This window comes from Mustelus asterias, chromosome 14 (genome assembly GCF_964213995.1).
Source record: "Mustelus asterias chromosome 14, sMusAst1.hap1.1, whole genome shotgun sequence".
NCBI lineage: Eukaryota > Metazoa > Chordata > Chondrichthyes > Carcharhiniformes > Triakidae > Mustelus > Mustelus asterias.
The window spans coordinates 5,855,909-5,877,506 of record NC_135814.1 but is presented as its reverse complement, the minus strand read 5'-3'; the positions used below and the strand labels follow the sequence as shown (position 1 = coordinate 5,877,506).

The following is a 21,598-nucleotide window of genomic DNA, read 5'->3' as shown; positions in this document are numbered from 1 at the left end:
TAGAAATCATAGAAACCCTACAGTGCAGAAAGAGGCCATTTGGCCCATCGAGTCTGCACCGACCACAATCCCACCCAGGCCCTACCCCCACATATTTACCCACTAATCCCTCTAACCTACGCATCTCAGGACACTAAGGGCAATTTTTAGCATGGCCAATCAACCTAACCCGCACATCTTTGGACTGTGGGAGGAAACCGGAGCACCCGGAGGAAACCCACACAGACACGGAGGGGAATGTGCAGACTCCACACAGACAGTGACCCAAGCCGGGAATCGAACCCAGGTCCCTGGAGCTGTGAAGCATCAGTGCTAACCACTGTGCTAGCGTGCCGTCACAGAGAGACTGATTTTTTAAAAATACTTTTCCAATTCAATCAAATCAAGTCCAATTCAGAGTCTCAACAAGTTGAGAAATTCCCGATCCAAGCTGACGAGACAGGGTCTGCAACCCCTGTCTTGGGCCTGATCTACATGAGCCAAGCTGGTTGGAGTAGGCGCAGGTCTTCCTCCTCCAAGGCTTGATCTCATTTGCATCTTAGCCAAAAGGCCGAGATGCCGCTTTTAAAAATAGCTTCAAATGAAAATGAAGCTTAAATGTAACCTAATGACCAAGTGCAGCATCCGCATAACTACACTTGGTCTTAGCATAACTACACTTGGTCTTAGCATAACTACACTTGGTCTTAGCATAACTACACTTGGTCTTGTGACTAATAAATAACTTTATTTATTTACTTTATGTTATTTTTTTACATATATTATTTTGTCACAGAGAGATTGATCTATCTTATCAGTTTATACAAACAAGTTTGTCAATACACCTTTGTTTCATATCTTTTGCATAATAAGAGGAACCTGACCAGCCTCCCAGCCTGCCACAGCTTTAATATTCATTTTTCCCCTTTAACCTCTCCCATATGATTACAGCGTTTGATAGCTGTAATGTTTTTTTAAACCAAGCCCCCAGTCTGTGACGTTCCAGCTGTATAAATAGGGTCCCGGGACAGATGTTGTTCTCCATTACTTCCAGTCTGACTTGATCAGTTCTTGTAACAGCTTCCCTTCCGAACACCACCAACCAGCTTGGAGAGCGAGAGAGAGAAAGGACATTTACAATGGTAAGTGGGCTGAATTAGACCCGTGCTGTTGAAATTAGAAGAGGGGGTTTTTGTTTAGTTTTCAGTTAAAGAGGTGGATTAAAGCTTGTGTTTGGTAGAGTTTCTCAGCTTGGATCAAATAATCTGTCCAGGTTAGTGGGATGGGATGATTTTGTGATTGGAAGTGGGTGAAAAGTGAGACAGAGTCCAGGTGTGTGTGAAACACGGTTAGAGTCAAACGCAATCAGACTGATCCCAACAGGGAAACCCTCATGGTTCACACTGCTGTCTCACAGCGCCAGGGACCCGGGTTCCATTCCCGGTTTGGGTCACTGCCTGTGTTTTCCCCGTGTCTGCGTGGGTTTCCTCCGGGTGCTCCGGTTTCCTCCCAGTCTGAAAGACGTGCTGGTTAGGCCATGCTAAATTCTCTCTCAGAGTACCCGAACAGGCGCCAGACTGTGGCGACTAGGGGATTTTCACAGTAACTTCATTGCAGTGTTAATGTAAGCCTACTTGTGACAATAATAAATAAACTTTTAAAAACAACAAATTCTCTTTTAATTGCTCTTTCGAGAAGAATGCGGAATCCTATTGAGGAAAAGGAGAGTGTGCGTGTGTAAGGGTAAAAGCTGACTTTGCCTCCTCACTCTTCAGCGCTGGGAATCCTCACTGACTATTGCCATGTACTGAAGAACTTAGGTTGCCAACTAGTCAAAACCCCCAGGAATTAAACCCTCATCTTCAGACCCTAATCCTATCTGTTAAAAATCTGCAAACTTTTAAACAGTGCATGACTCAGATTTTGCGTGTGTGTGTGTACGTGTGTGTGTGTGTGTTTATGTGCATGTATGTGTGTGTGCGCGCATGTGTGTATGTGCGCGCATGTGTGTCTGTGCATGTGTATGCATGTGAGTGAATGTGTATGCGTGTGCGTGCAAGCATATGTGTGTGTGTGCACATGTGTGTATATGTGTGTGTGCGTGTGATTGTTTGTGTGTGTATGAATGTTTGCGTGTGTGTACATGTGCGTGTGTGTGCGAGTGTGTGTGTTGGTGTGTGTGTGCATGCGTGTATGGGTGTATGTGCGTGACTGTGAGCATGTGTGTGAGTATGTGTGTGTGTGTGTATGTATGTGCGTGACTGTGAGTGTGTGTGTGAGAGTGCGTGTGAGTGTGTGTGAGTGTGTGTGCATGAGTGTATGCGAGAGTGTGTGTGTATGTGCGTGAGTGTGTGTGCGTGTGTATGTGTTTGTGAGTATGTGTGCGTGAGTCTGTGTGTGTGTTCGTGTGTGTGTGTGCGTGCATGTGGGTATGTGTGCATGTGTGTGAGTGTGTTTGTGCGTGAGTGTGTGAGTGAGTGTGTGTGAGTGTGTGTGTGTGTGTGAATGAGTGTGTGTGTGAGTTTGTGAGTGTGTGTGTGTGTGAGTGTGTGTGTGTTTGTTTGTGTGTGCATCAGTGTGTGTTTGTGTGTGAATGTGTGTGTGTGTTTGTGTCAGTGTGTGTTTGTGTGTGAGTGTCTTTGCGTGTGTGTGCGTGTGAGTGTGTGTGTGTGTACGTGCGTGTGTGAGCACTGCTTTTCCCTCTCATTTTCCTGATTGCAGCAAAGGGGCTATTTCAGGACTGGGAAGAATTTGGTTTTAGGGGCTCGGAGAGGGGGTGCTGGGCACCCTGGAGGAGGTGATCTGAAAGACTTTGTGTTACACGTTATGAAGCTGAGAGTGGTATTTTATTTTATTGAGTTTATCTTGCTTCGTTGTGATGTGGTAAACTGTTTCTATTCATCACATCTAACAGGTTTTAGTTCGCTATTGCATCGATTTTAAATCTACATTCCAACTGTGTCATGGCAGCTAGCCATGAAATGGAAGCTTCATAAATTATTTTTTTTGCAAAATGCATTTTTTAGCTCTTTTTCTTGGCATCGTGCCAACCTCTCTCCTACTTTCTGGCAGAGCTGGACTTGGGCAGATTCTGTTTCCACTCAGCGCTCCTGTCCCCTGGTATCTGTGGAAGTGGGCAGTAGTTATACTGGCACCTGCACACAGCTTGTAGCTGGCAACACCTCTGATCGTCCTCTGGCTGTGTGCGCACTGAGCACGTGTGTGTTTAGTTAAGAGAGCAATGCAATAATGGTTCATCTATAAATCGAGTCTTTCATTGTCTCATATATGTATCTTTCTCTTTTTATCACTTTTGCGTCTCTACCTGGAGTCAGGGTGAGTTGGATCCTGAAACCATTCGTTTCATCTGAGTTACAGAGAAGCTAATGTGGATCATCGTCTTATATGCAAAGTTCCTTTTGCATAACAAGAGTATGCGCAATGACCTGTTGCAGGTGTTACAATCCCTGCAGAGACTGATAACTTGCAAAAAAACAAATTCAAATTTCCCGTTGGTTGCTGAAAGGATGGCATGACAAGATTTCAGGTTTCATGACTTTTACTGTAACAAACAGACTAAAAGCACTATTGACTAAACACATTGTGTGCTCACCACATGATCTGCAGCAGTTCAAGAAGGCAAGTGACCTTCATCTTCTCAAGAGTAATTAGGGATGAAAGGATTAAAATAAAACTATTGTTATAGGCAGGAATTTGAATTCAATAAAAAATATCTGGGATTAAGAATCTACTGATGACCATGAAACCATTGTCGATTGTCGGAAAAACCCATCTGGTTCACTAATGTCCCTTTAGGGAAGGAAATCTGTCATCGTTACCCGGTCTGGCCTACATGTGACTCCAGAGCCACAGCGATGTGGTTGACTCGCAATTCCCCTTGGGAAACTAGGGATGGACAATAAATGCTGGCCAGCCAGCGATGCCCATGTCCCATGAAAGAATTTTAAAAATTATACTTTCAACTACAGAACAGTCTTTTCCCATGTTACTTTTAACACAGGTAAATTTTACTCGGTCCCTTACATAATCATTCCATTTTTCTGGAGCCAGTGCAAAGCGATTCTTGGCTCCCAAGCATTGCCTTCTGTATCTTTCCTTCCCCAGCCTGGTAACTTTTAACCTCAGAGCTCCCTTGTAAGGTGACGGATTTTCCTGTTCTCCCTGACAAGTGGAACCATTGTCTCTCTGTTTAATCTATTGACCCCTCTCATCTTGTTAATGATCTCTATCAGGGCACCAATCCTCCTTCTGTTTTGAGCATTTATTTTAAGTTCATTTGTCCAATTCTGGATATGAGGTTGCACTCACATTAGTTTTTGTCATGGAGTGCTGGCATCACTGGTTAGTCATGATGTGGAGATGCCGGCGTTGGACTGGGGTAAACACAGTAAGAAGTCTCACAACACCAGGTTAAAGTCCAACAGGTTTATTTGGTAGCAAATACCATAAGCTTTCGGAGCACAGCTCCTTCATCAGATGGAGTGGATATCTGTTCTCAAACAGTGCAAACAGACACAGAAATCAAATTACAGAATACTGATTAGAATGCAAATCTCTACAACCAGCCGGGTCTTAAATGTACACTCAATGTGGGTGGAGGGAGCATTCAACACAGGTTAAAGAGATGTGTATTGTCTCCAGACAGAACAGCTAGTGAAATTCTGCAAGTCCAGGAGGCAAGCTGTGGGGGTTACTGATAATGTGACCTAAATCCAACATCCCGGTTTAGGCCGTCCTCATGTGTGCGGAACTTGGCGATCAGTTTCTGCTCAGCGACTCTGCACTGTCGTGTGTCGTGAAGGCTGCCTTGGAGAACGCTTACCTGAAGATCCAAGGCTGAATGCCCGTGACTGCTGAAGTGCTCCAAATGGCCTCCTTCTGCACTGGAGAGATTCTATGATGATCCTATGAGACACTTTATTAGAACTGTTGCTCAGCGAGTCTTTGTGATCTGGAAGGTGCTCCTTGAAAGGACGGTGGAAGCAGATTCAATGGGAATTTTTTCCAAAGGGAACTGAATAAATTGAAGGGGAGAGAGGTTTACAGGGCTATGGGGAAAGAGCTGAGGGATTACATCACAGGTTAGAACAGTGTTTCTTGCCCATCCCTAATTGTCTCTTGAAAAGGTGGTGGTGAGCCGCCTTCTTGAATCATAGAATCCTACAGTGTAGAAAGAGGCCACTCAGCCCATCGAGTCTACCCAGGCCCTATCCCCATAACCCCATGCATTTCCTCTAGCTAATCTCCCTGACACTAAGGGGCAATTTAGCATGGCCAATCCACCTCACCTGCACATTTTTGGTCTGTGGCAGGAAACCAGAGCACCCGGAGGAAACCCACACAGACACGGGGAGAACGTGCAGACTCCGCATAGACAGTGACCCAAGCCAGGAATCGAACCCGGGTCCCTGGCATCGTGAGGCAGCAGTGCTAACCACTGTGCCACCGTGCCGCCCCCATGTATAGGTACACCCACAGTGCTGTTAGGGAGGGGGTTCCAGAATTTTGACCCATCGTCAGTGAAGGAAAGGCCAATATATTTCCAAGTCAGGTTGGTGGGTGACTTGCCGATGGTGGTCCTTGTCCCTCTAGGTAATAGAGGTCATGAGTTTGGAAGGTGCTGTTGAAGGAGCAGTTCTGATTTACCAGGAGTGGGCTGTAGTCACTAAGTGCCTATCCCGCATCCCACTAACTATTCATCATTTCTCTTGCAGCGAGAGTGCATCTCCGTCCATGTTGGCCAGGCTGGTGTCCAGATGGGCAATGCCTGCTGGGAGTTGTACTGCCTGGAACACGGGATCCAGCCTGATGGACACAGACCCCACGGGAAAAGTGCTGGAGAGGCAGACGACTCCTTTGACACTTTCTTCTGCGAGACACAAACCGGGAAACACGTGCCCAGGGCAATCTTTCTCGACCTGGAACCAACTGTGATCGGTAATGGAAATAGCCACCTATGAGGCGGCATGGTGCCACAGCGGTTAGCAGCGCCAGGGACCCGGGTTTAGTTCCGGCTTCGGGTCACTGTCTATGTGGACGTTCTCCCCGTGTCTGCGTGGGTTTCCTCCGGGTGCTGCGGTTTCCTCCCACACTCCAAAGATGTGCGGGTTAGGTGGATTGGCCGTGCTAAATTGCCCCTTAGTGTCAGGGATTAGCTGGGTAAATATGTGGGGTTATGGGAATAAGGCCTGGGTGAGATTGTGGTTGGTGCAGACTTGATGGGCCAAATGGCCTCCTTCTGCACTGGAGAGATTCTATGATGATCCTATGAGACACTTTATTAGAACTGTTGCTCAGCGAGTCTTTGTGATCTGGAAGGTGCTCCTTGAAAGGACGGTGGAAGCAGATTCAATGGGAATTTTTTGCAAAGAGAACTGAATAAATTGAAGGGGAGAGAGGTTTAGAGGGCTATGGGGAAAGAGCTGAGGGATTACATAGAAACATAGAAACATAGAAAACTACAGCACAAAACAGGCCCTTCGGCCCCACAAGTTGTGCCGAACATATCCCTACCTTTTAGGCCTACCTATAACCCTCCATCCTATTAAGTCCCATGTACTCATCCAGGAGTCTCTTAAAAGACCCTATTGAGTTTGCCTCCACCACCACTGACGGCAGCCGATTCCACTCGCCCACCACCCTCTGTGTGAAAAACTTCCCCCTAACATTTCCCCTGTACCTACCCCCCAGCACCTTAAACCTGTGTCTTCTTGTAGCAGCCATTTCCACCCTGGGAAAAAGCCTCTGAGAGTCCACCCGATCTATGCCTCTCAACATCTTATATACCTCTATTAGGTCTCCTCTCATCCTACGTCTCTCCAAGGAGAAAAGACCGAAGTCCCTCAGCCTATCCTCATAAGGCATGCCACTCAATCCAGGCAACATCCTTGTAAATCTCCTCTGCACCCTTTCAATCTTTTCCACATCCTTCCTGTAATGAGGCGACCAGAACTGAGCACAGTACTCCAAGTAGGGTCTGACGAGGGTCTTATATAGCTGCATTATCCCGTTCTATGAAGTTGGTTTCCACTGTGCTAAATTAGCCAAGGTTCTAACTCTTAGTGACTGAATCTCAACTGGAAAATTTCCTTCGCTGAGTGTCTGCCTATGTTTGTATCACCAAATGTTGGAAGAGCAATCCTTGAGAGTTGTAAACGGGTCTGCGGATCTCTCTGTAGGCAAAGTCTCAGACGCAGTGGGTCGCGTCCCGACCTCTGAGCTCCAGGTTTAAGTCCCACTCTGGGACCTGACGGTCACAGAAGGTTGGTTCATAATGCAGCCAGACAGGGTTAATCATCAGGCTATAAACCCTTCCAATACACCTGGTGGCAAGGTGGTTAGAATAGGTGAATTTCCTGGTCAGCCACACTGCACAAGGCAATGACAAACCACTGCCGTGCTTTGCCAAGTGTCATCATGGACCAATTCAATAAAGTCATAGAGTCATACAGTGCGGAAAGGGCCCTTCGGCCCATCGATTCTGCACTGTCAATAACTACCACTAAGGCACGCTAATCCCATTTTCCTGCACTTGTCCCATATCCTTGAATGTTACCATATTTCAAGTGCTCGTCTAAATATTTTTTAAAGGTTTTAAGGTTTCCGGCATCCACTACCTTCCCAGGCAGTGCATTCCAGATTCCCACCACCCTTTAAGTAAAAAGTTTTTTCTCAAGTCTCCTGAATCTCCTGCCTCTTACCCTAAAACTCTGCCCCCTTGTGATTGACCCCTCAGCCTAGGGGCACAGCTGATCCCTATTCACCCTGTCCAAACCACTCAGAATCTTATACACCTCAATCATGTCCCCCCTCAGCCTTCTCTGCTCTAATGAAAACAATCCAATCCTATCCAGATTCTCCTTATAGCTCAAGTGCTCCATCCCAGGCAGCATCCTGGTGAACATCCTCTGTACCCCCTCTAGTGCAATCACATCCTTCTTATAGTGAGGTAACCAGACCCCCACACAGTACTCCAGCTGTGACCTCACCAACGCTCTGTACAACTCCAACATTATCTCCATGGTAGCCAATGTCCTCTAAAGCCCAGGTACCCGGAGGAGAAGGAGGCTCTACTTCCTCAAGATAGAAATGGAGATTAGTATGCACTGCCATCAAGGGCTTGATACATGTCCCGAATTATTTGTTACTCCCTCCCCTCTGCACGGAGATGAAAGAACAAATGTTGGAAGTGGCAATGGCAAGTGGTTGGAGATGGAAATAATTTTTATCTACTTTAAATTTTTCCCCCACCTTGAGTGTTACTCTGTTTAATTGGGATGAATGCTGAAATGCAAATAATGGTAGCTGTACAGCATAGAATGATTAAAGCACAGGAAGAGGCCATTCAGCCTATCATGTTCATGCTAGCTCCATGAAAGAACTATCCAATTTCACGTTGTGTGTAGCCCTGGAAGTGTATTATCCACATTGGAAATTCCGATTGACTCTTCTTCCATTGTCCTTTCACGGAGAATGTTTCAGATCATAACAATTCACTGTGGAAAAAAATTCTCCTGCCCTCACTCTGGTTTCGGTGCTATGCTAATGAAATTTGCCCTCTGGTTACCAGCTGTCCTGCACTTCATCAACTGGGTGAAAACCATTCCTGATTTTTGAACACCTCCATTAATTCCACCCTGAACCTTCACTGCTCGAAGGTGAACGATCCCAGCTTCCCCAGTCTCTCCACGCACCGCCCTGACTGTGCAGCTGATGCGCTCAGTGACACTTGTTGCACTGTTGCTTTTTCCAGATGAGATCCGTACCGGGATCTATCGCCAACTGTTCCACCCTGAGCAGCTCATCACCGGGAAGGAAGATGCTGCCAATAACTACGCCCGTGGGCACTACACCATCGGCAAGGAGCTGATTGATCCTGTTCTGGACAAAATCCGGAAGCTGGTAAGAATATTGGTGCTTAAAGCTCGTGCTGCAGAATGGCGGGTCTGACGTGTACCGGGGGGTGGGAGGCGGGGAGGGGGGACGGGGTTGGACAATGAAGGTGGCTGATGTGTAATGGGGGAGTGGGGACGTGTACAGGGAGGGTGGAGTTGTGTACTTAGGGGGTGGGGATGTGTGCATTGAAGGTGGAGATTAGTATTGGGGGTGGGGGTGGATATTGGGGGTGGGTATTGGGGGTGCGTATGGGTGTTGGTATGGAGGTGGGGGGGGGTGAGTATGGGGTCGGTGGGAGATGTGCGTACTGTAAGGAGCATCTGGGATCTTGAGACCATAAGACATAGGAGCAGAATTAGGCCACTCGGCCCATCGAGTCTGCTCCGCCATTCAATCATGGCTGATTTTTTTTCTCACCCCCATTCTCCTGCCTTTTCCCCATAATCCCTGGTTCCTTATTGATCAAGAACCTATCTATCTCTGTCTTAAAGACACTCAATGACCTGGCCTCCACAGCCTTCTGTAGCAAAGAGTTCCACAGGTTCACCACTCTCTGGCTTGTACATATGTTACTCTTGTTACTGTTGGGGTTAGGGTTGGGGTGTTCCACCTGTTGGTATTGTTCTGTGGTACACTCCGGTTGGCTCCGCCTTCCTATAGGAGTATAAAGGTCACTGCACTTCCTAGTGACCCTTTAGTCTGGGATTGTATTGTTACAGTAAGAAGTCTCACAACACCAGGTTAAAGTCCAACAGGTTTATTTGGTAGCAAATACCATAAGCTTTCGGAGCAATGCTCCTTCGTCAGATGGAGTGGTCTCTGTTCTCAAACAGGGCACAGACACAGAAATCAAATTACAGAATACTGATTAGAATGCAAATCTCTACAGCCAGCCAGGTCTTAAATGTACAGACAATGTGGGTGGAGGTTGTATTGTTAAGCAGTATGCTCCATTCTTATTGCTAATAAAAGCCTTTTTTTCCCGGGTACGATCCAGCCTCCCGAGTGAATTAATCGCGCATCACTGGGTGTGGGTAGCTTTACCGACACCCAAAGGTTTAGAACCAGAGAATGTAGCACTAGGAGTCATAGAATCATAGAATTTTACAGGACAGAAGGAGGCCATTTGGCCCATCATGTCTGCACTGTCTCCTGAAAGAACTACCCAGCTAGCCCCATTTTCCAGCCCTATCTCCGTAGCTTTCTAAATCCATCACTTTCTGATGTGTATCCAGCTCTCCTTTGAAACCCCCAATGGAATCCGCCTCCACCACTCTCCCAGGCAGCACATTCCAACTCCCAGCAACTCTCTGAGTAAAGAAGTTTTTCCTCATTGCACCCCGAGCTCTCTTGCTGACCATCTTGTAATTGTGACCCCCCAGTCACTGACACACCAACTAGTGGAAACAAATATCCTTCCTTACCCTGTCAAAATTGTTCAGAACTCTGAACCAATAAGATTGCCTCTTAATCTTCTCTGCTCCAAGGAGAACAAGCCCAATTTCTCTGCTCTTTCCTTGTATCTAAAATTCCTCATCCTTGCTGTCATACTAGTGAATCTCCTTTGCACTCTCTCTTGGGCTTTAACATCCTTCCTTAAATAAGGTGCCCAGAACTGAACACAATACTCTAAGTGTGGTCTGACCAATGATTTGTAGAGATGCAGCAACACTTCCTTGCTTTTATACTATGCCTCTATTTCTAAATTAGGGTGGCACGGTAGCACAGTGGTTAGCACTGCTGCTTCACAGCTCCAGGGACCTGGGTTCGATTCCCGGCTTGGGTCACTGTCTATGTGGAGTTTGCACATTCTCCTTGTGTCTGTGTGGGTTTCCTCCGGGTGCTCCGGTTTCCTCCCACAGTCCAAAGATCAACCTTAGGTTGATTGGCCATGCTAAATAAAAATTGCCCTTAGTGTCCTGAGATGTGTAGGTTAGAGGGATTAGTGGGTAAATATGTAGGGATATGGGGGTAGGGCCTGGGTGGGATTGTGGTCGGTGCAGACTCGATGGGCCGAATGGCCTCTTTCTGTACTGTAGGGTTTCTATGATTTCTATGACGAAATCCAAGGCTCCTATAAGCCTTCTTAACAACCGTTTCAACTTGCTTCCATTCGGAAGGTAACACTTTTCATTTTCCTGTCTTTCTGGTTTTTCTTCACCAGGCTGACCAGTGCACGGGTCTTCAAGGCTTCCTGGTCTTCCACAGCTTTGGTGGAGGCACTGGTTCTGGGTTCACCTCCCTCCTGATGGAACGTCTCTCTGTCGACTACGGCAAGAAGTCCAAGCTGGAGTTTTCGGTCTACCCAGCTCCAAGGATCTCCACAGCTGTGGTGGAACCCTACAATTCCATCCTGACCACCCACACCACCCTCGAGCACACTGATTGTTCCTTCATGGTCGACAATGAGGCCATCTACGACATCTGCCGAAAGAATTTGGAATTAGAACGTCCTGGTTACGTCAACCTGAACAGGCTGATTGGCCAAATTGTCTCATCAATCACAGCATCTCTCCGCTTCGATGGAGCACTGAATGTTGACCTGACAGAATTCCAAACTAACTTGGTGCCTTATCCTCGTATCCACTTCCCCCTGGCGACGTACGCTCCAGTGATCTCAGCTGAAAAAGCTTACCACGAGCAACTGTCTGTGACTGAGATCACAAATTCCTGCTTTGAGCCGAGCAATCAGATGGTCAAGTGTGACCCTCGCCATGGCAAGTACATGGCTTGCTGTCTGCTCTACCGTGGTGACGTGGTGCCAAAAGATATCAATGCTGCCATTGCCACCATCAAGACCAGGCGATCAATCCAGTTTGTTGACTGGTGCCCAACTGGTTTCAAGGTTGGCATCAACTACCAGCCGCCCACTGTGGTGCCTGGTGGAGACCTGGCCAAGGTGCAGCGTGCTGTGTGTATGCTGAGCAACACCACGGCCATCGCTGAGGCCTGGGCTCGTCTCAATCACAAGTTTGACCTCATGTACACCAAGCGCGCCTTTGTGCATTGGTATGTGGGTGAGGGGATGGAGGAAGGGGAGTTCTCGGAGGCCCGTGAAGACTTAGCGGCCTTGGAGAAAGATTATGAAGAGGTTGGTGCAGACACTGCAGCTGATGACGATGATGGAAGAGAGGAATTCTGAACTCCATTTAACTCAAGGGCAGATCTTTTCACATTCCTTTTGACATAACTTAGACATGAATAAAAATGTGTTCATATTGAGAGATTGTGCTTTGACCTGAAACATCTGAGTGTTACATTGTCAACTTTTAGTTTTGAGGTGCTTATTTGGAAACTCTCAGTTTTCATGTAATGAAAATAAATACTTGAAGATTGCTTCAGAGAAATGTTTGGCCGTCTAATTATTAAGTGAAATCAAAGTAGGATTTTGCAGTCAACGTCTGTCAGGTGTTCTATCTGCCATTTTGTGGATACAGCTTGCATTGGTTAAAGAACTAGATAAACGCATCAGTTTGAACATTTGGATTCATTGCAAAAATAAATAGAAATAAATTTCAACAAAAGTGACAGTGACCTCATCAAGATGTCATAAAAATGTGACATTGATTTACCAGCAGGGTAGCTGGACACGAAGAGCCTGATTTTACCGTCGCATTGCACCTGTTTTCGTGCAAGAAAACTTGGTAAAGTCAGGCGTGAGGCGAGTAGCGCGATCCGCGCCCGCTTCCGCGCCAGTTCCTCCTTTACCAAGGCCCGAAAATGGCCGCGATTGGCACTTTACCGGCACTTCCCCTTTTACCCCCTCAATCGCCCACCCGGAATCTGCGCGAAACAGACAGGCTCCATATAAGTCCGATTCGGGCGCTCCATCAGTGAGGGTTAGTGAGGAGGTAAGTGCCGACCGTCCAGCGTCTCTCTGTTTGAGATGGGGGGGAGGTGGGGTGGGGTGGGGGGGGGGTGGTCAGCTGCCACTCTGCCTGTGATCAGTGAGGGAGACGGGGGGGGTCCGCTGCCACTCTGCTTGAGATCAGTGGGGGGGAAGGGGGTCCCGCTGCCACTCTGCCTGTGATCAGTGGGGGAAATGGGGGATCCACTGCCACTCTGCTTGAGATCAGTGTGGGGAGGGGGGTCCGCTGCCACTCTGCCTGTGATCAGTGGGGGAAACGGGGGGGGGGTCCACTGCCACTCTGCTTGAGATCAGTGTGGGGAGGGGGGTCCGCTACCACTCTGCCTGTGATCAGTGGGGGAAACGGGGGATCCACTGCCACTCTGCTTGAGATCAGTGGGTGGGGAACAGGGAGGGTGGATCACTCTGCCTGAGATCGGTGGGGGAGGGGAGGTGGGGGGATAAAGAGGTCAGTAACGTTGTGGGGGTGGGTAAATGTCTGTGGGGGCCAGGGGGTGGCATTATCCGGCACGGGAGGATGTGGCAGGGGAGCAGCATTCTAACATTTTTTTTCTGCGCGTGCGCAGTTGGAGGCGCCGATCGGTGCTGCAGGATTTCGGGCGCGCTAAGCCCCGCCCACAGGCTACTGCAGCGCGATCCGGAATCGCTGATATTTTTTCAGGCAGAGTGAGTATGGGGGCGCCTGAGAACGGGGTCTAAAAGTCAGATCTGAAACACTCCCAGTTTCAAGACCGCCCAGCACTTAGAATCAAAATGGTAAAATAGGGCCCCAATGCTTAAGTTACGGGATGCAACAAAATCTAGGGGCGATTTGATCGAAGCTTCCAAGAGAGTAAGGGGAACAGATAGGGTAAATTGGAAGAAGCTCACAGGTTGGGGAGTCTGGATGATTGGGACTCAAGTCTAAATGACCCAGACCCTTCAGGATATTAAGAAACACACAAAGGATGTTCAGAGTGTGGAACTCTCTTCTGCAGATTGCAATTGATGCTGGTCGATTGTTAATTTTAAATCTGCGATGATTGAATTTTGAGGGGGCAATGGATGGGTATATGGAGTTAGGTCACAGGTCAGCCATTATCTCATTGAGTGAGGGGGGGAAGGGGGGGTGCACGTAAGAGGTGGGGAAATAACCCCACCTCTTACGTGATAGATAGAGTGAACGTACATATGAGCGTTCAAAGACTATTTCCTCGGTTGGATGGAGCTATAACAAGGGGGCATAACTATAGGGTTCGTGGTGGGAGATATAGGAAGGATATCAGAGGTAGGTTCTTTACGCAGAGAGTGGTTGGGGTGTGGAATGGACTGCCTGCAGTGATAGTGGAGTCAGACACTTTAGGAACATTTAAGCGGTTATTGGATAGGCACATGGAGCACACCAGGATGATAGGGAGTGGGATAGCTTGATCTTGGTTTCAGATAAAGCTCGGCACAACATCGTGGGCCGAAGGGCCTGTTCTGTGCTGTACTGTTCTATGTTCTATGTTCTATGACCTCTTCCTGTTATTACAAAAACCCAAAAGGTTCATGAATGAACTTTAACCCACTGACCGGACCCAAACTGCACCTAGATTCAACTCTCGCTTATCAACATGCCTGACTTTTAAAACCAGCCTTCTACATCGAATACACTGTGTGTTGAGGGTTGCCGCTCACATCCCAAATATCTGGGCCAACCCCTCATTCACTCGGCTGGCTTGCCCCACCTAGTTTTGCAGGTGATGGTCATTTAGTTACTATGGGGAGGGGGGTCACGGGGTCAAGGGGAGGGGATATCCAGCCGTCTCCAGGAGGAAGACCTGCCTCCATTGAGCTGCCAGCCAATTAGAGACCAGCAACACTGCGCCACACCAGGATCGGTGGTCACTGCCAGTATTGCAGGAGGCCCGGAGGAAAGGGAATCATGGGTGACCGCAAGGCGGAGGAAGCCTGGCATCTCGGCAGGGGCATGTTGGCAGGGCAGTGGGGGTGCAGTGGTACTGGGGGAGGGGAGTGGAGAAAACATGTGGGGGTGTGGATTGTGGGAAATCCTCCAATTGGCACAAGCGTCCCAGAAATGAGGCGCCCCCTCCCCCACCCCTCCTTTTCACTGACACGGTTAAACTTTGGGCACAGGCCTCTCTCTCCCAGCGCCCGTCAAACCTAATGCTGGCAAATGGTGTTTTTAGTTGGGCATTAATTGCCCACTTAATGGTTTTCATTGGGCCAGAAGCAGACGTCCCACCTGACGCCTCCCCCCCCTGGAAAACTGTGATAATTTGGTGGTGTGGGGGGGGAGGAGGGAGGTGCCAGCATGCCAACAATAACTTGGCACTACAGCTCCAGCCGCCTGTTTACTCGCTCACGGGTGACCATTAAATTCGGCCCCTGGAGCCTAGCAAACCGCACCTAGGTATCGAAATTGTGACCAGTTTTTGACGCCAGCCTGCCTGTCCCACCAGCTTCTCAAGGGGAAAGTCGGGATGGACAACACATTGGCTTTCCACAATGAAAATTAATAAAACAGGAAGGCTTGCCTCGATTAAACAGAGACACCAGGACATGCACAAACCACGGTCAACTTTCACTTAGAACATAAGAACATAAGAAATAGGAGCAGGAGTAGGCCATCTAGCCCCTCGAGCCTGCCCCGCCATTCAATAAGATCATGGCTGATCTGACGTGGATCAGTACCACTTACCCGCCTGATCCCCATAACCCTTAATTCCCTTACCGATCAGGAATCCATCCATCCGCGCTTTAAACATATTCAGCGAGGTAGCCTCCACCACCTCAGTGGGCAGAGAATTCCAGAGATTCACCACCCTCTGGGAGAAGAAGTTCCTCCTCAACTCTGTCTTAAACCGACCCCCTTTTATTTTGAGGCTGTGTCCTCTAGTTTTAACTTCCTTACTAAGTGGAAAGAATCTCTCCGCCTCCACCCTATCCAGCCCCCGCATTATCTTATAAGTCTCCATAAGATCCCCCCTCATCCTTCTAAACTCCAACGAGTACAAACCCAATCTCCTCAGCCTCTCCTCATAATCCAAACCCCTCATCTCCGGTATCAACCTGGTGAACCTTCTCTGCACTCCCTCCAATGCCAATATATCCTTCCTCATATAAGGGGACCAATACTGCACACTTGGATGCTTTCTGTAACAAATTTGGAAATAGAAAGAGATTAAGAAATCTCAATATATGTGGTGCAGAGAACTCCACTGATGTTAAATGTGACGATAAGCTGGAAACCAGAAGAGTAACTTGGAACACCGATTCTTAGTGATGTATATTTTCAATTTGGTCAAATATGAGAAAAGACTCACAACCCGGTCTGTCCAGTCGCTTTGTGAACAATTAATAATGAGTATTTATGAACTTAAAAGTACGTGGCAAGGAGGACTATAATACACTTGGACAGTACACCTAACTCCACTGATGGAGACACACACACAGCATCTCATGAATTTACCCCATAGTCCCAATTGCCAACGCTTCCTGAACTCTTTTTGCCAAACAACATGCAATATTTTATAATTCTCTGAGTGAAATCCAGCAGACAGTTACCATGCACGGGTTATTTGTCCACGTTAGGGAGAACTATCGTCAGTTTCAGCGAAGGAATAATCTTCCCCGTTCAAGTTTTGGATTTTAAACAGCTGCCTTTAGCAATAAAAGCAAATTACTGCGGATGCTGGAACCTGAAACCAAAAGGGAAAACGCTGGAAAATCTCAGCAGGTCTGGCAGCATCTGTAAGGGGAGAAAATAGCGAAAAGGCTTTGACAAAGGGTTGTCTGGACTCGAAACGTCAGCTCTTTTCTCTCCTTACAGATGCTGCCAGACCCGCTGAGATTTTCCAGTGTTTTCCCTTTTGGTTGCCTTTAGCAAGAGCCTGCTTTCTACAGCTGGGTGTGGCTATGATGGTCGCTGCTTCCACTGTATCTCTTTCCCCAGTTAACTTTATGGATATGTCATTTTCCCTTTGATGTTACCCACCTTATAGATCCGACTTTTAGCATACAAGTGCCAACTCCCTTATCTCTCCACTTTGAAGTCACCTCTTCTATCCACTATTGTTTTTCCCCAATCACATTTTGATTTGATTTGATTTATTATTGTCACATGTATTAACATACAGTGAAAAATGTTGTTTCTTGCACGCTATACAGACAAAGCATACCGTTCATAGAGAAGGAAATGAGAGAGTGCAGAATGTGGTGTTACAGTCATAGCTAGGGTGTAGAGAAAGATCAACTTAATGCAGGGTAGATCTATTCAAAAGTCTGATGGCAGCAGGGAAGAAGCTGTTCTTGAGTCAGTTGGTACATGACCTCAGACTTTTGTATCTTTTTCCCGACGGAAGAAGTTGGAAGAGAGAATGTCCGGGGTGCGTGGGGTCCTTAATTATGCTGGCTGCTTTTCCGAGGCAGCGGGAAGTGTAGACAGAGTCAATGGATGGGAGGCTGGTTTGCGTGATGGAGTGAATCATATATGTAAACACTTGCTTTCCCATTGGTATGTTAATTCGCATATCAAAACACTCCTTATCAGTTCCCTTTATTTTATCCAAATTTCATTTTTTTCCTATCAAATCTTAACTGCTGATTCTAAAACCAGATTCACAAAGCTCCAGAGCATAGCAATCTTCCCTCAGCCAGAAATTTGCGGCTTCGAGGTCCACTCCAGAGACATTGAGCACAGTATCCTAGTGCAGTACTGAGGGAATGCTGCACTGTCGGAGGTGCAGTACAGTCCCATAGTCATAGAAGCATAGTGTCTTTCAGATGAACCATTAAACCAAGTCTCATCGGCCCACTATGGCAGATGCAAAGGATTGCACAGCTACTGTTCTGAAAAGCAACAGGGGAGTTAACCCTAGTACCCTGGTCAATATTCATTCCTCCAGCTACAGTAGATTTATTATACTGACTACTCATTCGCTCATGAGTTCCCTACCCAAAGGTAGGTCCTTCGCTACCTTGCTTGCATTGTCCACTGATGCTTCAAACTGAACCAGTTAGTCATTTATGTTGGTGATGGTTTTGTGTTACCCTCCACTGCTGGGACAAGACAAGGAGGCAGGTCCCAGGTCTACCTCAGCCAGACGAGGAATTGAACCGGGAATGATGGCAACATTCTGAACCACACTCTAGCCAACCAGCCCCTATCAGTTTGCCTGCACTTCAATAATTAGGGCGGCACGGTAGCTAGCACTGCTGCCTCACAGCACCAGGGACCCGGGTTCAATTCTGGCCTCGAGTCACTGTCTACGTGGAGTTTGCACATTCTCCTCGTGTCTGTGTGGGCTTCCTCCGGGTGCTCCAGTTTTCTCCCACACTCCAACGATGTGCGGGTTAGGTGCACTGGCTATGCTAAATTGCCTGTTAGTGTCAGGGGGAAGCTCTCAGAGTAAATAGGTGGGGTTATGGGGTAGGGCCTGGGTGGGATTGTGGTTGGTGCAGACTTCTTCTTCGCTGTAGGGTACTATGATTCTAATAACATGTCATTGACTATTAAACACATTAGACACAAACTCAGGATGGTTCAAAGTTTATTTATTATTGTCACAAGTAGGCTTACATTAATACTGCAATGAAGTTACTGTGAAAATTCCCTAGTTGCCTGTTCAGGTACACTAAGGGACAATTTAGCAAGCCATTGCACCCTAACCAGCACATCTTTAGACTGTGGGAGGAAACCGGAGCACCCGAAGGAAACCCACACAGACACGGGGAGAACGTGGAAACTCTACACAGACAGTGACCCGAGGCCGGATATGCCACGGATCCCTGGCGCTGTGAGGCAGCAGTGCTAACCACTGTGCCACCGTGCCAGTGAAGGGCTCGCTAGAAATGAAGCATTCCTGCTGACTCTTGGAAGACCCTGGCTAGAGAGTCAAATGAAGGCTCATTTGGGAAGGTACCAGACACAGAAAAACTTGATTGGGAATGTGCAGAGGCAGAACGAGTGCACAAAACCTCCAAACAACCCAGCCACACAACCCACACCGACCCCACGTGTGACAGCATCTGCAAATCGTGCAATGGACTGATCGGTCATCCCAGAGCACAGGGGAAGGGAGTCATCCTCAATTCCGGGGGATCTATATAAGTTTTCTCTTTCTTGTTGAATCAACTAAGTGAACATAATCGCAGCCCTTGCATAATAAGATTTGCTGACGCAAACTGTGATCTAATCTTCTTTTGAATCAATGATTCCTCCGGTGCAAGTAGAGTAGCTGAGGGCTGGATTTACCCCCGTCACCCTGTGTGTTTACTCTCACGGCCCACGTACTGGAATCTACAAGCTAGCTGTTGCACTTTTTCACCATACCAGAAATGTTCTGCATTTACATAGCGCCTTTCACAATTTCTGCTTCCCCACAGCACTTTGCAGCCAATGAGAAGCAGTCACTCATCAAAAATATACGAGACAGGTGGAAGGCATTTGACCAATGGTTCTATGTCAGCTGTCAAAGAGCAAGTCAGACTAACCCCAACTTCCTGCACTCTGTCTATAGCTCTGTGCATCCTGGCTCTTCAAGATGTCCAAGTACCTTATCCACACAGTGAGAGCTTCTGTCTGAACCATAGCACGCATAAGTAAACAAATTGATAGCCTACATTGAAGGGAATAAGTATGATCTGATAACCATAAAGGGAGACGTGGCTTCAGGAGGACAAGCACTGGGTCCTGAATAGTGAGGGCTATATGACAATTCAAGAAGGTAGAGGGGTAGCATGGTTAATTAAGGATGGCATTGATGGAATAGTTAGAAATAACCTTGATTCAGGAGATCAGGATGTGGAATCAGTTTGGGTGGAGGAGGAGGAATAGTGGGGGAAATAAGTCACTTGTGGGAGTGGTCTACAGGCCCTCTGACTAACCACAGAGGACAAAGCATACCAGAAGAAATATTGGATGCAGTGATAAAGGGATAGCAATAGTGGTGGGTGACCTTAATCTGCACATAGAAATATTACATTGGCAGTATTAACCAGGATGAGGTTCATAGAACACTTGAGAATTTCTTAGAGCAGCCATGATCTTACATGAATGACAGAGCAGGCTCGAGGGGCTAGATGACCTATTCCTGCTTCTAGTTCTTATCCTCTTATTCTGGAACCAACCAGGAAGCAGATTACATTAGGCTTGATATTGTGCAATGTGACAGGATTAATGAATGGCCTCAGAGTAAAGGCACCTTTAGGCAGCAGCGACCACAACATGACTGAATTTTACATTCAGTTTGAAAGTGAGAAGAAGGGGTCTGAGACTAGTATCTTAATCTTAAATAAGGGCCACTCTATGGGCATGAGAGCTTAGGTAGCTAAAGTGATACTAGGCTGGCGATTAATCAATAGAGAAGCAGTGGCAGAAATTTGAGGGGATATTGCAGAATACTCAATAACTATATTCCTACAAAAGAAAATAATTTGACAAGATGCCACATCAAAGTCTATTGCACTCAGTAGGAGAGCACGGTGTAGGGGGTAACATTAACACGGAGAGAAGATTATTTTCAGTCCAAAAATGCAGGTTAGATTGATTGGCTATGCTAAGGGAGATAAATATATGGGGCTACGGCCTGGGTGGGGTTGTTGTCAGTGCCGGCTCGATGGGCCAAATGGCCTCTTTCTGCACTGTAGGGATTCTATGAATCTATAATTAATGGATCTTTTTCTGATTTGTAACATGCGGCAAGTGAAGTCCCTCAAGGGTCTATGCTGGAGCCTCAACAGTTTACAATATACATCAATGACTTAAATGAGAGAGCAATGACATGGCAGCTAAATTTTAAAGAGGACATCAAGGTAGGTAGGAAAGTATATTGTGAAGTGGACATGGGGAGGTTGCAAATGTTGAGTGAGTGGGCAAAAATTTGGTGGATGGAGTCTCGTGTGGGAACATGTGAAGTTGTTGGCAGGAAGAATTAAAAAAAACAGAATATTACTGAAGTAGAGAATGACTGCAGAATTCTGAGGCACAACAAGGTCCAGGAATTCTAGTGCAGGAGTCACAATATGTTAGTATGCAGTTACAACAAGTAATTCAGAAGGCTAATGGAATATTGTCATTTATGATGAGGAATTGAACACTGAAGAAAGAATGTCATGCTTCAGTCATACAGGGCATTGAGGGGAGACCACATCTCAAATTATATGCTGTTTTGGTCTTTTTAAGGAAGGGTTTAAATGTGTTGGGGGCAGTACAGAGGAGGGTTACTAGATTGATATCTGGAATGAACGAGTTGTCTTATGGAGGAAAGGTTGGACAGACTAGACTTGTTTCCACTGGAGTTTAGAAGAATGAGGGGTGACTTGATTGAAATATATAAAATCCCAAATAGTTTTGACAAGATGGACGTGGAAAGGATGTTTCTTCTTGTGGGTGAGTCCAGAACTGGAGGGCACAGTTTTAAAATTAGGAGTCACCCTTTTAGGGCAGAGATGAAAACTTATTTCTTCTCAAAGGGTTGTGCAACTTGTGGAACTTTGTCTCAGAAGGTGATGGAGACATTGAATATTCTTAAGACAAAGGTAGATAGATGCCCTTACTCAACAAGAATTGATGGGAATATAGAATTCAAAACAACTAGACCAGCCAAGATCTTATTAAATGCTGGAGCACGCTCAAGGGCCAAATGACCACCTGCTGCTCCTAATTTGAATGTTCGGAAATCAGAGTCTAAAGCAATTGAAATCTAAACACCTTCTCTTTAGGATGAGGAGGAAGAAGAAAAACCATGTACAACATTTAAACAAATTGCTTTAATTTAGTTCAGTTTTAAACAAAACTGGGAGAGACATTTAAATCAAGAATCAAAATCAAACAGGTCATGATTTAACATT

At 46.8% G+C, this 21,598-nt stretch overlaps 1 protein-coding gene across 1 annotated transcript; it reads left to right on the top strand.

Annotated features, from left to right (window-relative positions):
- Positions 1 to 914: 914 nt before the first annotated feature.
- On the top strand, positions 915 to 12,235 carry LOC144503473 (tubulin alpha-4A chain-like). Its single transcript, XM_078227813.1, has 4 exons — positions 915 to 1,121; positions 5,715 to 5,937; positions 8,753 to 8,901; positions 11,060 to 12,235. Exons 1-4 carry the CDS (start codon positions 1,119 to 1,121, stop codon positions 12,035 to 12,037), a joined length of 1,353 nt encoding a protein of 450 aa, XP_078083939.1. The 5' UTR covers positions 915 to 1,118; the 3' UTR covers positions 12,038 to 12,235.
- The last annotated feature ends 9,363 nt before the right edge of the window (positions 12,236 to 21,598 follow it).